General features: G+C 32.2%; 1 protein-coding gene across 1 annotated transcript in view; it reads right to left on the bottom strand.

The window, feature by feature from the left end:
- The window catches only part of LOC145661742 (uncharacterized), a 34061-nt gene extending 23326 nt beyond the window's left edge, over window positions 1-10735 (bottom strand). The window contains exon 1 of the mRNA XM_081727076.1: window positions 10706-10735. Within this exon, the coding sequence (XP_081583202.1) occupies window positions 10706-10735 (30 nt within the window). The remainder of the gene's footprint in view (window positions 1-10705) is intronic.
- Between the last annotated feature and the right edge of the window lie 7174 nt (window positions 10736-17909).

The raw sequence follows: 17909 nt of genomic DNA, 5'->3' as shown, positions 1-17909 counted from the left end.
GGTTGTGATACATTATTAGTATTAGGACTTGGAAAGTTTATAAAATTTTCCATGAAAACGCTAAAATCATTTGTAGTTAAACTATTAGCTTTTCCTTCAGACACAAGTTCCATAAACTTTTCACGAGCTAAATTCTTTATATTATCTTGACGAAAGAAGCCTATATGATATAAATCAATAATATCTTTTGCAGACTTACATTTTTTCAAAACAACATGAGGATCACAACCAAAATGCATAAACAATGCCTGCAATAACTTGGAATAAGCTTCATTGCTTACCCTTGCACCCGTAGCATGACATTGTGTTATCACTTCCCATGTAAATAAAACTTCGTTTGGATTTTCATATCCACGTGCTTCCTGCGCCGACAACATGGTACAGATGACAGATTGTCCTTCCATTGTGTGATTGACACACTAAATATGTAATTGCAATATGAATTTTTTGTTTTATACAGTAAATATTTTATACAATGATGTACAGAGAACTTTGATAATTGTTTTCACAGTTTTTTTAAATGATAGGGTTTCGTAAGTAGACTTTTATGATATGATTCACAATGTGTTGACCAAAGATACACTTTTTAAGAATTTTTACACTACCAATAAGTATAATAATAAAACTTTCCCGAACTTGTTTTGAGTTCACAAAAGATTTAGTTGTAAGTTTACCGACACTACACTTGAAAGTTTGTCGGCAATTGCACTAACACTTGCCGTTAACTACAATGATAAATCTTCCCGTAACTTTTTTCAGTTCAGTATCGATGCACTACCACTTGTCACTCACTAACTATATTTTTAGTTCACCGAAGATATACTTTTAAGTTTATCGGTTAATCCTTTAGCACTTTCCGATAATTGTAATTTACAAAGTGCCGTAATAAAATTGTTTTACACTAATTACAACACGCAAAGTACAAACAGGAAGTGTGTTTACTTTTTATTGATTGTTTATTATCAACACTAATAAATGGAAATTCCAAGAACTCCACACGAAGATTCCCGAAGATTGCCGAAGGTTCCCGAAGTTTTCCGAAGTTTTCCGAACATTGCCGAACCTAACCGAAGATGAACATGAGAGTTTATCCACAAGTCCTGTACATGTTGGTTAATGTACCACACGAATGGTTCCGAAAATTGCCGAACTTAACCGAAGATGGACATAAGAATGTATAAACAATTCGTGTACACGTTTAGTAAATGTAAATTGCAAAAGACTTGTAACTTTAAGATATATTTCAAAGTTTATTATTAGATGTAACTTTATAACAAAATTGGTATTTTAAAATAAATGATTTAACAATAGAGAGTATACCAATGATTGGCTTTACTTTAACAGTAGTAATTCTATAGTGTGCGGCGCGCCTTGCGGCGATGGATTTATAGTTTTAAAATTTAATCTCGTACCCAAACACACTTAGTTTTTGTAATCTCGTACCCAAACGCAGTTAGCTTTGTAATCTCGTACACAGGTGCTTTAACATATTTTAAATTAGTAACAGTAATATTACATAATGTGATATAATTTGTAAATGCACTATTAAAGTTTGCAACACTTCAAATAATTATAGCTACTTGTTTTGTATGCTTTTCCACTGTGTTATTGGCCTTAAAAAAATTCCTTTGTTAGTAGTGCTAAAAATTTGTTTTGTCTACATTGCTACAGGTGTTTAAACTGGTTTAAACCGGTTTAAACTAGTTTATTGTTTTTTTCTTAACAGAACACTCATAGAGTGTGATCGTATTTAAATTGCTGTGCAAGCTCATTATTTATTTAACCTTTCGTAATATTCATTGGATCGTTTGTTACTCAAACTCTTTATTTATTTAACCTCTCGTAATAAATTACTCGAACACTTCGTGTGAGCATACAAAATATGTTCCGAAAAATACTAAAATGTGTCAGCATACGAAAGATAATTTGAAAATAATTAAAAAAATGAAGTAAACTTAGAATTAATCCCGATAGAAACACAAAGTAACATAGTTACAAATATTTTATTCGTTCGCTTGATTAGCAGCTCAGAGGAATTACATTCCGAAAATATTAAAATTAACAAAACATAAATATAAAAAAGTTATTTTAGCATGACACAAGATGATTAAACTTAAAATTTATTACATGAAGCTCTTTGATTGTTAAATGGAGAAGTAAAATTTAAGTCAGTGTTGCAATTGAATACAGAAACTATCAGTAAAAGTACAAGTTCCCAAAAGTAAAATGTAGAAACAAAACTTAAAACACAATGTTGTAATCTAAATTGCAAAGAAAATTAAAAATACAACTTACAAACAAAATGTAGAAACCGAAAATAAAATTGCAGAAGCAAAATTAATACTACAAGTTTTAAAAAAAAAATTGAAACTGACATGAAAATACATAAACAAAATTAAAACAACGCTACAATTTAAATTTAAAGTACAAGTTCCCAAAAGTAAAGTGCAGAAACAAAACTTAAAACACAATGTTGCAATCTAAATTGGAAAGAAAATTAAAAATACAACTTACAAACAAAGTGTAGAAACCGAAAATAAAATTGCAGAAGCAAAATTAATACTACAAGTTTAAAAAAAATTGAAACTGACATGAAAATACATAAACAAAATTAAAACAACGCTACAAATTAAATTTAAAGTACAAGTTCCCAAAAGTAAAGTGCAGAAACAAAACTTAAAACACAATGTTGCAATCCAAAATGTAAAAGAAAAAATTAAAAGTACAAGTTTAAAAAATTAAAACATGCAAACTAAAAAATAAAAAATAGAGAAACAAAACTTAAAACACAATGTTGCAATCCAAATTGCAAAAGAAAATTAAAAGTATAACTTTAAAACACAATGTTACATTACAAATTCCAAAACAAAATAAAAATTACAACTAAAGAAATCAAAATGTAAACTGAAAAACTAAAAATGCAGGAATAAAAAAATTTTAAAGTACACAATGTTGCAATCTAAATTGCAAAATGAAAATAACAAGGAGGAAACAAATTTTAAAAAATGCAAAACTGAAAACAAAAAATACAAAATAAGATTAAAACAATGTTGCAATCGAAAATACAGAAAGAAAATAAAAATACAAACATAAAACATATACGAAACATTATGTAGTAGTATAGCACGTCATTATTTTAATAACATGAGTTTGCACCAGCTTTGGTGAGATTTGCGGACAAAGTTGGTGAGATCTACGTGCTATACTACTACATAATGATTCGTATATGTTTTATGTTTGTATTTTTATTTTCTTTCTGTATTTTCGATTGCAACATTGTTTTAATCTTATTTTGTATTTTTTGTTTTCAGTTTTGCATTTTTTAAAATTTGTTTCCTCCTTGTTATTTTCATTTTGCAATTTAGATTGCAACATTGTGTACTTTAAAATTTTTTTATTCCTGCATTTTTAGTTTTTCAGTTTACATTTTGATTTCTTTAGTTGTAATTTTTATTTTGTTTTGGAATTTGTAATGTAACATTGTGTTTTAAAGTTATACTTTTAATTTTCTTTTGCAATTTGGATTGCAACATTGTGTTTTAAGTTTTGTTTCTCTATTTTTTATTTTTTAGTTTGCATGTTTTAATTTTTTAAACTTGTACTTTTAATTTTTTCTTTTACATTTTGGATTGCAACATTGTGTTTTAAGTTTTGTTTCTGCACTTTACTTTTGGGAACTTGTACTTTAAATTTAATTTGTAGCGTTGTTTTAATTTTGTTTATGTATTTTCATGTCAGTTTCAATTTTTTTTAAACTTGTAGTATTAATTTTGCTTCTGCAATTTTATTTTCGGTTTCTACACTTTGTTTGTAAGTTGTATTTTTAATTTTCTTTCCAATTTAGATTGCAACATTGTGTTTTAAGTTTTGTTTCTGCACTTTACTTTTGGGAACTTGTACTTTAAATTTAAATTGTAGCGTTGTTTTAATTTTGTTTATGTATTTTCATGTCAGTTTCAATTTTTTTTTAAACTTGTAGTATTAATTTTGCTTCTGCAATTTTATTTTCGGTTTCTACATTTTGTTTGTAAGTTGTATTTTTAATTTTCTTTCCAATTTAGATTGCAACATTGTGTTTTAAGTTTTGTTTCTACATTTTACTTTTGGGAACTTGTACTTTTACTGATAGTTTCTGTATTCAATTGCAACACTGACTTAAATTTTACTTCTCCATTTAACAATCAAAGAGCTTCATGTAATAAATTTTAAGTTTAATCATCTTGTGTCATGCTAAAATAACTTTTTATATTTATGTTTTGTTAATTTTAATATTTTCGGAATGTAATTCCTCTGAGCTGCTAATCAAGCGAACGAATAAAATATTTGTAACTATGTTACTTTGTGTTTCTATCGGGATTAATTCTAAGTTTACTTCATTTTTTTAATTATTTTCAAATTATCTTTCGTATGCTGACACATTTTAGTATTTTTCGGAACATATTTTGTATGCTCACACGAAGTGTTCGAGTAATTTATTACGAGAGGTTAAATAAATAGAGTTTGAGTAACAAACGATCCAATGAATATTACGAAAGGTTAAATAAATAATGAGCTTGCACAGCAATTTAAATACGATCACACTCTATGAGTGTTCTGTTAAGAAAAAAACAATAAACTAGTTTAAACCGGTTTAAACCAGTTTAAACACCTGTAGCAATGTAGACAAAACAAATTTTTAGCACTACTAACAAAGGAATTTTTTTAAGGCCAATAACACAGTGGAAAAGCATACAAAACAAGTAGCTATAATTATTTGAAGTGTTGCAAACTTTAATAGTGCATTTACAAATTATATCACATTATGTAATATTACTGTTACTAATTTAAAATATGTTAAAGCACCTGTGTACGAGATTACAAAGCTAACTGCGTTTGGGTACGAGATTACAAAAACTAAGTGTGTTTGGGTACGAGATTAAATTTTAAAACTATAAATCCATCGCCGCAAGGCGCGCCGCACACTATAGAATTACTACTGTTAAAGTAAAGCCAATCATTGGTATACTCTCTATTGTTAAATCATTTATTTTAAAATACCAATTTTGTTATAAAGTTACATCTAATAATAAACTTTGAAATATATCTTAAAGTTACAAGTCTTTTGCAATTTACATTTACTAAACGTGTACACGAATTGTTTATACATTCTTATGTCCATCTTCGGTTAAGTTCGGCAATTTTCGGAACCATTCGTGTGGTACATTAACCAACATGTACAGGACTTGTGGATAAACTCTCATGTTCATCTTCGGTTAGGTTCGGCAATGTTCGGAAAACTTCGGAAAACTTCGGGAACCTTCGGCAATCTTCGGGAATCTTCGTGTGGAGTTCTTGGAATTTCCATTTATTAGTGTTGATAATAAACAATCAATAAAAAGTAAACACACTTCCTGTTTGTACTTTGCGTGTTGTAATTAGTGTAAAACAATTTTATTACGGCACTTTGTAAATTACAATTATCGGAAAGTGCTAAAGGATTAACCGATAAACTTAAAAGTATATCTTCGGTGAACTAAAAATATAGTTAGTGAGTGACAAGTGGTAGTGCATCGATACTGAACTGAAAAAAGTTACGGGAAGATTTATCATTGTAGTTAACGGCAAGTGTTAGTGCAATTGCCGACAAACTTTCAAGTGTAGTGTCGGTAAACTTACAACTAAATCTTTTGTGAACTCAAAACAAGTTCGGGAAAGTTTTATTATTATACTTATTGGTAAGTGTAAAAATTCTTAAAAAGTGTATCTTTGGTCAACACATTGTGAATCATATCATAAAAGTCTACTTACGAAACCCTATCATTTAAAAAAACTGTGAAAACAATTATCAAAGTTCTCTGTACATCATTGTATAAAATATTTACTGTATAAAACAAAAAATTCATATTGCAATTACATATTTAGTGTGTCAATCACACAATGGAAGGACAATCTGTCATCTGTACCATGTTGTCGGCGCAGGAAGCACGTGGATATGAAAATCCAAACGAAGTTTTATTTACATGGGAAGTGATAACACAATGTCATGCTACGGGTGCAAGGGTAAGCAATGAAGCTTATTCCAAGTTATTGCAGGCATTGTTTATGCATTTTGGTTGTGATCCTCATGTTGTTTTGAAAAAATGTAAGTCTGCAAAAGATATTATTGATTTATATCATATAGGCTTCTTTCGTCAAGATAATATAAAGAATTTAGCTCGTGAAAAGTTTATGGAACTTGTGTCTGAAGGAAAAGCTAATAGTTTAACTACAAATGATTTTAGCGTTTTCATGGAAAATTTTATAAACTTTCCAAGTCCTAATACTAATAATGTATCACAACCTACCATGTATGGGAGTGGTAAAACAAATGAATATTTTCGCATTGTTAATAGTACAACCAAACATTATACTTATTTTGGACTTACGGGAAAGGAAGTTACAATCGAACGTATGCACACTAGTGGTATAGATGATCCTGAAAAATATATTCAGTTGTTATTTGAATTTGTAAAGGATCATGTTTTAAATGATGCCGATGATGATATGTATGTTGGTATAACAATAGAAAGTTCTGCTTCCACAATTAATAAACCAATATACATTTCGTGGCGTCAAAAGTCAAATTTAAGCTCCGACATTTTATTTCGTAAAATTGAAAATGTTTTAAATAGTAATGAAAATTATTTATTAGGTGATAAAGTAAATTTCAAAATTCATATTGTTGATTCACGTAAAGGTCGGGGACGAACAATGGGTTCAGCAAAATATGTTGATCTTGTAACACACATGCATCAATGTACTATTCCTGTACAAAAGGATGTGTATTGTCTTCCTAAAAGTATTGTCCTTGGAATGGGTAGGGCTGATCATCGTTATAACTATGTATATCAATTGAAAAATCATCCCGAACGATTGATGAAATAAGCAAAGGATTTGTGTGTCAGTGCTAAAGTTGACATTGAAATCCATGATGGATGTACTATTAATGATGTAAAAAGTTTCAAAATAAGCTAGCACCTCATTATCAAATTGTTGTTTACGAAAAAAATCGTTTAACTCGAAACTACAATGTAATTTATCCTGGAATACATGCATCCAAGAAAATTTTAATTTTGTATACTGAGGGACACTATGAATTAATTACTAGTATTACAACGTTATTAAACAAGAAAAATTATTGTCATTATTGTTTGGAAGCTTATCATCGTACCGAAAATCATAAGTGTAACTTCAAATGTCCAATGTGCGAAAAGTATCACAATGTTTGTAATAATGATAATAATATTAAACACGAGTGCGTTGATTGTCATAGACTGTTTTCTTCAGAAGAATGTTTTCACAATCATAAAATGATAAATGTTTCCGGAAAGAGTTTATGCGAAACAAAGAAAATTTGTGTCCATTGTGGTACTATGATTGACATGCGTTCACGCAAGTCTGAACATAAATGTGGTGAACGTTATTGTAAAACATGTTACACATATGTAAGCGATGACCATATTTGTTTTGTTCAAACGGCTATAATGCAACATGTAGATACCTTTTTGTACATTATCTTTGATGTAGAAACAATGTTACTTCCTAAAAATGAACAAGGAGAACAAGAACATCACGTAAATTTCGTAAATTGTATTCATGCTTGTTACAAGTGTAAGGACATGAAACTTGATGATACATGCTTTGTATGTGGTGATAAAAATGGATTCCGTTCGTTTGATTTCAATAACATTGAAGAATTTGTTAATCATGTATTAATAACTCGACCAATGTTTAAAAAAATCATTGTGCTTTCCCATAATGGCAGTAATTATGATATGCAATTCTGTGCTAAAACTTTGATCATAAACCATCATTTTACACCTGAAGTAATAATGTCAGGGCAAAAAATTATTGAAATGCGTTTAGGACAAAAGATTTACTTCCGTGACACATATTTGTATATGGGAGTTAAATTATCTAAATTACCTAAGACGTTAGGTCTTTCTGCAAATTTACGAAAGGGAGATTTCCCGTACTTGTTTAATACATTAGAAAACCAGAATTATATAGGCAAAATTCCTGATCTAAAATATTTTGATCCTGATTCAAGGAGCACTGAAGATCGAGAGCAACTTATTATATGGCACAAAGAACGTGCTGCAAGTAATGAGGAATATAATCTCCAAAAGGAAATGATTGAATATTGTCGGAATGATGTTAAAATTTTAGCAGAGGCTGTCATTAAATTTTCAAACTTAATTGAAGACAAAACAAATGGTATCCAATGTTTTATTGTTGCGTCAACTATTGCTAGTTTGGCAATACTAACATATCGTACCTTATATTTACCCAAAGAAATTATTCCCATCATTCCACCTTATGGGTTTGACCATCGTGATCGTCAAAGTCTGAAGGCAATGTATTGGCTGCGATACTTAGAACGTACTACTGGTAATAAAATTCTTCATTCTGGAAATGGCTTGGAAAAACAATTTGGGAGGTATAAGGTTGATGGATTTGAAACTAAAACAAATACAGTTTACGAATTTCATGGATGTTACTATCACGGATGTTTAAACTGTTATCCTACACTACGACACGTGTCCCTAGAATCATCCTCTAAGCAAGGCACATCACTACAAGATCGGTATGAAAACACCACCACAAAAATAGCATTTCTTAAAAAATTAAATCTTAATGTCATTGAAATGTGGGAATGTGAATGGGATCATATGGTAAAAAATGATAAAAAATTACAACAGTTTATTCAAACACAGTGTCATGATCTTGTCAACCATCTGGTACCTAAAGATAGTTTTCATGGTGGGCGTACAGAATGTTTTAATGCCTTATATGAATGTACCAGCGAAGAGTTTGTGGCATATTATGATATTACCAGTCTTTATCCGTGGGTAATGGCACGTAAGCCGTTGCCTATAGGAAAACCTATAATATACAAGGGGCCTGACTTTCCACAAGTGCAAAGTATTCATGGATTAGTGAAATGTAGTATCTTACCTCCCAAAGACTTATATTTTCCAATTTTACCATATACATGTATTGATCGCCTTTTGTTTGGGTTATGTCGTACGTGTATGGAACAAAGTGACAACAATTGTATGCATAATGATTCCGAGCGTGTCCTTACTGGTACATACTGTACTCCTGAACTTCATGTAGCTTTAGATCTCGGATACAAAATTCTACAAATTATTGAAATTTGGGAATTCAAATTATCCGATTCAGAAAATAATCTGTTTAAAGATTATGTCAATTCCTTCTTAAAAATGAAGCAGGAGTCTTCAGGATTTCCTAGCTGGTGCAAAACTAAACAAGATCAAGAAAAATATATTACAAACTATTATGAACATGAATGCATTCAGTTAACGGAAAATAACATTGAATCAAATCCTGGTCTAAGATATATTTCCAAAATATTTCTCAATTCCTTGTATGGAAAATGGGGACAAAGAACAGATTTATCTCAATCTGTAATTGTAGATACTCCAGAAAAATTTTTAAGTTATCTATGGGCACCACAATATGAGGTACAAACTGTATTGCCTATTGGAGAGCGCCATCTCATTGTATCATATAAAAACATTGAAAACAAAAACAAGCCATGGAAATTTTCCAATGTTGTCCTTGCAGCCTTCATCACGTCTTGGGCACGTCTAAAACTTTATGAATTATTGACAGCTATACATCCTGAGCGTGTATTGTACTGCGATACTGATAGTATTATGTTTGTGCAGCAACGTAATGAAAAGCCTCCACTTTCTTTGGGTTCCTATTTAGGTCAGTTAACTAATGAAGTTCCTGATGGTTGGGAAATTGATGCCTTTATAGGCTTAGGGCCAAAAAATTATGCCTATAGAATGAAAGAAGTTCAAACAGGGAAAGTAGATTATGTATTTAAAATTAGAGGAATTACTTTAAATCATCGTACACGACAAGAAATTAACTTTGATCATTTTTATCAACTAGTTCGAGATAAAGCTGACAAAAAACAGTTACACAATCCAGGAAGAATTGTTCGTAAGCCTGGGTTTGTCATCGTATCCAAGTCTGAAACTAAAACACATCAAAAAGTTCAAAATAAAAGACGGCGATTAAATCATAACAGTATTACTGACTATAGAACATTGCCATATGGTTATCAAAGTATTAAGTGCGTGAAATGAATGGTATTCTGTATATATGTAAATAGTAGACTGTCTAAAGGTACTATAATGTCATAACATGGTCATGATATCATCAAATATGTTCATAAGTTTTCCTATCAGTTGGTACTTGTACGTATATATAATGTAAATATGTCAATAAGTTATTAAAAATATTCTAAGTATAGTAAATATCTTATTTAAATATATATGTATATCAATACGCCAATATTGGAAAATAGAATATTGTAGACTATATAAATAGAATAAAGCGTTACAATTTATAATATTATGTTTTATTTCTCCAAACAAATATTGATATCATACGAAGTATCTGTATTCTATATAAGATAAAGAAAGAATACGTATGCTTCATATAAGGTTATTTATACGTGTTTTATGTTCCTACAATAAATGACTCTAAGTTGGAAACCATAATGTTGGCATAATGTCTACTATACAATGAACAAGCATCTTAGAAGTAAGTAAAGGTATCAATATAAGACATTAGAATACTGTAGTCAAAAAAAATATCTATAAGTAAATGGGTTATAACACAGTGATATACTTTGTGCTTCAAATACCACTAGAACATCTTTGGCATGCTCACACATTTTAGTATTTTTCGGAACACAGTTCCTCGGAGCTTGCTTAGCAAGTGTTCGAGTAATTTATTACGAGAGGATATATACATTCTAACATGGTATTCAAGGTAATCTATATACATAAGCAATCAAATTATAAGGCTACAATATAATCAGTTCATGTGTTTGCATTCACATAGCATATCATCACAACAACATATACAGCTCTACAATACGATAAAATAAGGCTACCTCAATAAAAAGTCCCAATATATAAACCTACAATAGAAACACTTTAGATGTTTGCATCCATCCTAGTATAGCCCCTAAAGCTACGCAACCAACAACACATGCTTAAAACACTTACATGAAAACAACACATAATATGTCTACAATATGATACATATATTCATGTCTCGATATCAAAAACCGATATACATACATACATATATCTGCCCACTTACAAACTATTCATATATACATACAATTTGTCATTCGTCTAAGCTTCGTACACCATTAGACCCATACAGTATCCAAAAGATGATATTCTATATTAAAATCACATATCAGCTACACATACATGTACCCCACTTACAAAGTAATCACATATACATGCAATTTGTCATTCCTCTAAGCTTCGTACACCCTTAGATCCATACAGTATCCAAAAGATGATATTCTATGCTAAAATCACATATCAGCTACTGAAAATACAATATCAGTACATAAAATACCCCCTCATTAATATTCATTACCATCTCATTAATATTCATTATCATTTCATTAATATTCATAAATAATTAATTCATTACTCTAGTTTTTAAAAGGATAAAATCATTTATGTGAAAATACCTAAAGAAATCTTGTTTGAACACTTCTTCCAAAAAGCACAATAGTGAAAGTTGTCTTGAGTACACAATTCATTCAGTCTTTTTCCTCTTTGCAAGTCAGGTAGGAAGGGCCACCCTTTCTCTCCCCCTCTACGTATGTGGCAAGGTCTTAACAAAATGCGTAACAATTCCCACGCCATTTTAAACTGGTCCTTTGCACACAAAATAAGAGCACACTTCGCCCCTCCAATCTTATGTGCGGTCTCTGAGTATGGGGAAGCAATACATTAACTTTTAAAAAGTGACATTTAACTATCTCATTCTTCAATTCTCTGTCGTTAGAATAATGATTCCTATTTCTTTCTTTTTCACATATTTTTCAGTTTCCATACAGTAGAAATCACAGTCCCCCCAATTAAGCAATGTCCAGAGCACAGTTCGCTCCCCCCAACTCCAGCATTCTGGAACACACACATACAAGCAGGTGTCTATGTTACGTTCGTTACTCTTCACCCATCAAAGGGCTCTCTCACTCCCACCCGCCATTCTAACCTATACCTAACATATAGCTGTGCTTTTAACATTTGTTGTTTATCCAGAGTTTCCCATGTTTCTAAATACATGAAACTAACTTATTTGACATGTCTTTCTCACCTCCCATGGTTAAAGCATTGTGCAACATCCATATCTCACATTAAATTGACACTTTCTTATTTCCTTAATTGACACAATGATGAAATTACGAGACAGCTCCAAAAGAAACATCTGCTACGATTACAATGGTGTTTGTCGGCAATCCAATGAACAAAGACCTCACACGTTGGATAGATCCAGCCCCTTGACTACTTTTTTATCCTTTTGTTTTCTGCCTTTCTCCTTTAGTTACGTCACCTTAGAACATCCCATTCTTTTATTATAGGTGCCTTCTTTCTTTAGAATTAGTTTCTTGAATACCAAGACCAACTGCGTTCAAGATTAACAAAAAAGACTTGTGTGGACATGCTTTGAAGCTTCTTCAGTTATTTCTGGGCACTTGAGGGATGAATAAGCAAGGAAGAAACAAGTTTCTTAAAGGCTTGGGGAAAAACGGTAAGTAATCAGCATAAATTGTATAAATTAATATAAAATTGTATTAAAATATATGATAAAACATTCAAGAGGAAATTTGCATCCATTTTCGTGAGATTTTGGGAACATGGGTAAATTTTTTGGTACAAAATGGCGGATTTTACCCTCATTTTCGTGAGATTTTGGGAACATGGATAAATTTTGGTAGAAAATGGCGGATTTTAGGGCGTTTTTCGTGAGATTTTGGGAACATGGGTAAATTTTGGTACAAAATGGCGGATTTTAGGGCGTTTTTCGTGAGATTTTCGGAACAAGTTCGTGAGAAGTACGTGCTATACTACTGTGTACAATACTAAATATGTTCTATAAGGATATTGAAGGGTATAAAAACTTCTACACACTGTGTATGGCACAGGTATTCTTTTTTTACAATTAGTAGTATTATTTTTTTCTTTACAAAATATTGATATAATTCCCTTGTACATGAAAAGTAAGACGCAAGTTACAAGTTATTGAGTTTGATACCAAAAGAAAATGTTATCCTCGAAATTAGCCCACAAAAAGAAGTGATATCCAACAAAAAACATCCCTGTAAAAGAGCCAAGTACGAGTGGCCTTAAAAAGAATTGAAATCACAAAAATAGGCGCCAAGTTCTGGTGGACAACAGTTACAAACACTCACTGGCTCACTTCAAATTTAGATTTGAAACTTGGCTGTTGTCTGTATGGTTACCACTAGCTCACAATTATGTCAAACTACTTTATAATTTTCAACAGACAACATAGGCAAGTTTCAAATCTAAATTTGAAAGTGATTCCTTGAGTGTTTGTAACTGTTGTTCACCAGAACTTGGCGCTCATTTTTATGATTTCACTTCTTTTTAAGGCATCATACTTTTTTTTTTTTTTTTTTTTTTTTTTACAGGAATGATTTTGTTGGATTAAATTATTACTGGTCGTGGTGGTGACATTAACCTACCCTTGATGTCCTTTATAGAGTAATAATTTTTTTCTGTGCTCACTCGACAAAGCAAATTTGTCTATAATATCACTGTTGGGAATGCATTCTAAAATGTCTTTCTCGGAAGAAAGGACAAGCATGTCGGAGAGCCATACATCTCCCATGCTGCTTCTTAGTCTATTTTTTATTAATACAATCTTTACTTTACTCATAATCCTCTCTGCTGAGCAACTCGTTGCTGGTAATGACAGAAGTATCTGGTATAATATTGTTAGGTATGGAAAACCAGACATATTCAACAAACCTATGGGCGGCCCTTCTCTCTTAAAACGAACCAACCTTTCCTTTCATACGGCTACTTGCGCGGTACTTCATTTATCGAATATCGAAGCAGGGGGTACGGGGGTTCACCCCGGAAAATTTTTGAAAATTAGCTTCTCAAAATCGTGTTTTAATGCTATTCCGACAGTAAAATTGCTAGTTCGAAAGTAGAGTAAAATCCCCCCCTAAAATTTTTCTCAATGGCGCAGCTTGCGCCATACATCCCCCCTGTTGGCGGCCCTGAAAGTAAGTATAATACAACCTGAGTCTCAAAAGCACCAACGTTGCTCATGTCAAATCATTTGTTATATTTCAATATTATCAATCTGCGCCTGAACAGAGTATGAGCCTGGACCAGAATTGTTATCAGCTGTTTTCTTAGGGAGTTCTCCGGAAGCTAGCACCCGAGGGAAACGGTAGGTAGCAAGATGTCACCAAGAATGTCCCAGAAGTTTCATCTCTCATATAAGCGGCATCTGGACTGTATGCTTTCTATCACTCTCCAGGGCAGCGAACGAAAGTTTAACGATGGTAGCTTCAGAAAATAACTTAGAAGTTTTGCACTACCCAGAATATTTTGACGTCAGGTGGACAAAATTTTCATTCAGTATGCTCACTACTCCCCTTTAAAAAAAATTGTATCCAAGCTGCCTTTACTTGTAAACTGAAAGCCATGTATGTAATGAAGCCAATGGTCATCTACGTAAATGGATAAAAGTAGATCGCCTTCATCTTCTGTGTCTTGTGACAGACGCTCTATATGTTTCCAAGAACTGCCAGCAGAAGTTTGAGAGTGATGAAATATTTCTTTTGGACATAATAACAAATAAAAATAGAACTATAGCACAATTGGAGAGCACGAAAGAGAAACCTCTGTTAGGCGGGTGGGGAAAACGTTTTTAAACGAACGTGTGCAAGAGAACGTCAACGGAGAAATACAGTACTCATTACATGGTATTCAACTTCATCGTACACGTCGCAATAAATCCCATAACAAATATATCAGTGAGAAAAGAGATTTTACTGTAGTACGCTACTAAGTCCTGGATGCCATAATTAACTTTGTTAGTCAGCATTTGCTGTATGAAGATAGTATTGTTGCTTTGGAGCCTTTGCGTGTTTTGCAAGAGGATGTAACTGCTGATGCCCTGAGAGAATGCCACAAAGTTATTTGTCTTGATACAGATCTTTTGCAGTTCGCAATGCAATATAGAGAGGCATCATCGTGCAGTATGTTGAAAGATCTGGATGCTAAAAGGCTTCTCATGAAAATCTGTGGAAATCAGTCATTTCATGCTCTGTCAACAAGTCTAGCCCGAGTTGTTGCTTCGAAACCATCTTCTTCCGATGTTGAAAGACTTATAAGTGAGTACAACATATTGAAAACAGATAACATACTGTCTTTAACTCCCACTACTGTGAAAAATTACCTTCACGTTAATATAAATATGGGTCCGTTGGAAGATTTTAGCCCATAGCTGGACAGAAAGGAAAGGCGTTTTGAAGTTGGTAGGAAGTCAAAGGAACAGCCCTGGTATAACGGTGTATTTGCCTCGGCAGAAAACAGACTAAGACAGCGAGATGATCACGGAAAAATGACAGTGAAATTCTTATGTAAGAAAAAGTGCTTTTTTCTTCCAGTGTGACTATTTTTCTTGCCGGTTTGTTTCCTGTATTTTATGGTTTAACACAATACAATTAAACATGTATCCTAATGTGCCTTTAATTTTGTTTGCTCTGGATGCCAAAATTTTCCTAAATAATAATAATAATAATAATAATAATAATAATAATAATAATAATAATAATAATAATAATAATAATAATAATAATAATAATAATAATAATAATAATAATAGTAGTAGTAGTAGTAGTAGTAGTAGTAGTAGTAATAATAATAATAATTTTTTTGGTCGCAGGTAAACATGATGTACTGGACAGAACACTGATTATATGTCTAAACAAATGCTGACTAAACTAGTTTTTCTATACTATATAAAATTTTTACCAGTGTGGAGCTGAGATTTCGTTGAATTTTAGGCCCTGACTGGTCCACAGATACTCCATTCAGTAAATGCGGTCAGTGAATACCCATTTTTATCACAGACTAGCAGCGTTCACCCCGCTTCGCTGCGGTCACCCCGGAACGCAATAAACTTTGTTACTTAGATAATTTTTACTTTTTCGCTTTCAAATTGCAGTAAATGTTAACATTATAGCGCCTGTCATTTATGTTAACCCGCCGAGTGACACGGTCATGCAGGTTGCATATAAATACGTTTATTTTTATACCTATGATGAACTAACAAAGGATTTGTACGTTATGGACACTTGAATGGTCAATTATCTCAAGACACTGGTAATTAAAAATTAAAGTGATATGATAAAAACCATCTAGGGTCCAAATCCTAATAACCCCCCAAAAATGAAAGAAATTGGTTCAGCCGTATTAGCGTGATGAGCTAACAAAGGATTTGTGCGTTCTCTTTTATATATATATAGATTATTTGTTCTTCGTCAAATATACATTTCTGAGAAAATTAAGCATTAAGCATTTCTGACAAAGTTACATTGTAGGACTTATATTATGCAGAACAGTAAATCAGTGGTGATGTGAATTTTCAACAGGATGTACTAATTAATGCCCCTCCTTCAAATCTAATCTCAAAACTAATAATACTTATTTAGCATCGACTACAGGATAGTAGCGTTAAGCTATTTAAACTACATTTGAATTTACATACTTTAAGGCTTTGAAACATCCGAGACTCATAGGATAGAAATGAGGAAGCTGAGTCAATAGGGCCATAAAAATTTCCCTAGTGACGCCGAGGAAGAACCTTGGTAATCTCCTCAGTCGAAATATTTATCCACGAGGGATCGATCACCCATCTTCCGAATCTTAAGCTGATGTTTTACCGCTGAGCTTTGACAATTCGGCGTGAGTGTGAAGTTTTTGTGTATTTGAATTCATGTCAAATTCTAAAAACTAGTGAAGGTAAACAAACGAGAGAAAGAAAAGGGCCACGTATACTTCTTTTGCTGTAAGAAGTCCCGATTGAAATGTCTGTTCTAACACTGTTTGATATTAGTGGAAGAAAATCGCATTTCCTCTTTTTGCTTCAAAAAGTATTCACTTCATAATTTTAATAAAGAAAGACACATTCATTCATTACTCAGTTTTAGAGCTCAAGGGTAAAAGTAACAAAAAATAATTGAACTACGGCCAGATCAAAACAAGATACTGCACTCGGGGCAGTTGCCCCAGGTGCCAGCAAACTAATCTGTGTGTTTATTCGTGTAGATGTAAATGAAGGGGATGCTAATCGCAAAATTTACCATGGGCACCAAATGTCTAGTTTCGTTACTGTTTTAGAGCCTGAAATCGAAACATTTTCTTGAAATATTAAGAATACATGATAATTATTTGCAATTTACTTTAAAGTGAAACTTAAGCTTCAAGAATAAGGCTTAAAATTTAAAGTGGGCTGGGAGTGCAAATTAGTGTCCTGTTAGAGTTCAGCTCGTGCGACGTTTGTCTCTTAAGAACATTTGTCCTTGTCCATCACTTTTTACAGTTTATTTACCAAACAACTATTTATATTATTATGCAGTATTAAACCAAATCTAGAACTTGTGATATTTATTTACTTCCATAATTCCATCCGTAACCTGAGTTCGTTTCAAGTGAAATTTCACCATACTTTTTCACACAAGAAGAGTTGAAGATCGAAACATCCGTAAAGAAGATAATTCGTTCCATTTGAAGAGAACAATGAACAAAACGCGCTCTTTCCATCGAAGAGGGACTTAAACAGAAAAGGGGCGTCATTTAGGGAGGAGGAGGGGCAATTGCCCTCCCCAGGAGTTTGAGGTATACATATACTCTAATAGATTGCCTACTAATATACTAGTACAAAATGTGAAAGTCTTATGTCGGTGATATTCTTGCCCCCCTCAAGCGAAGTATGAAATGACGCCCCTGAAACAGAGCTAAAATAGGCCTATATTTCAAAAAGAACTT

This window comes from Thermobia domestica, chromosome 10 (assembly GCF_964235325.1).
Source record: "Thermobia domestica chromosome 10, izTheDome1.hap1.1, whole genome shotgun sequence".
Taxonomy (NCBI): Eukaryota; Metazoa; Arthropoda; class Insecta; order Zygentoma; family Lepismatidae; genus Thermobia; species Thermobia domestica.
Note: the sequence above shows the minus strand (reverse complement) of the source record. Positions and strands in the feature narration are given on the sequence as shown.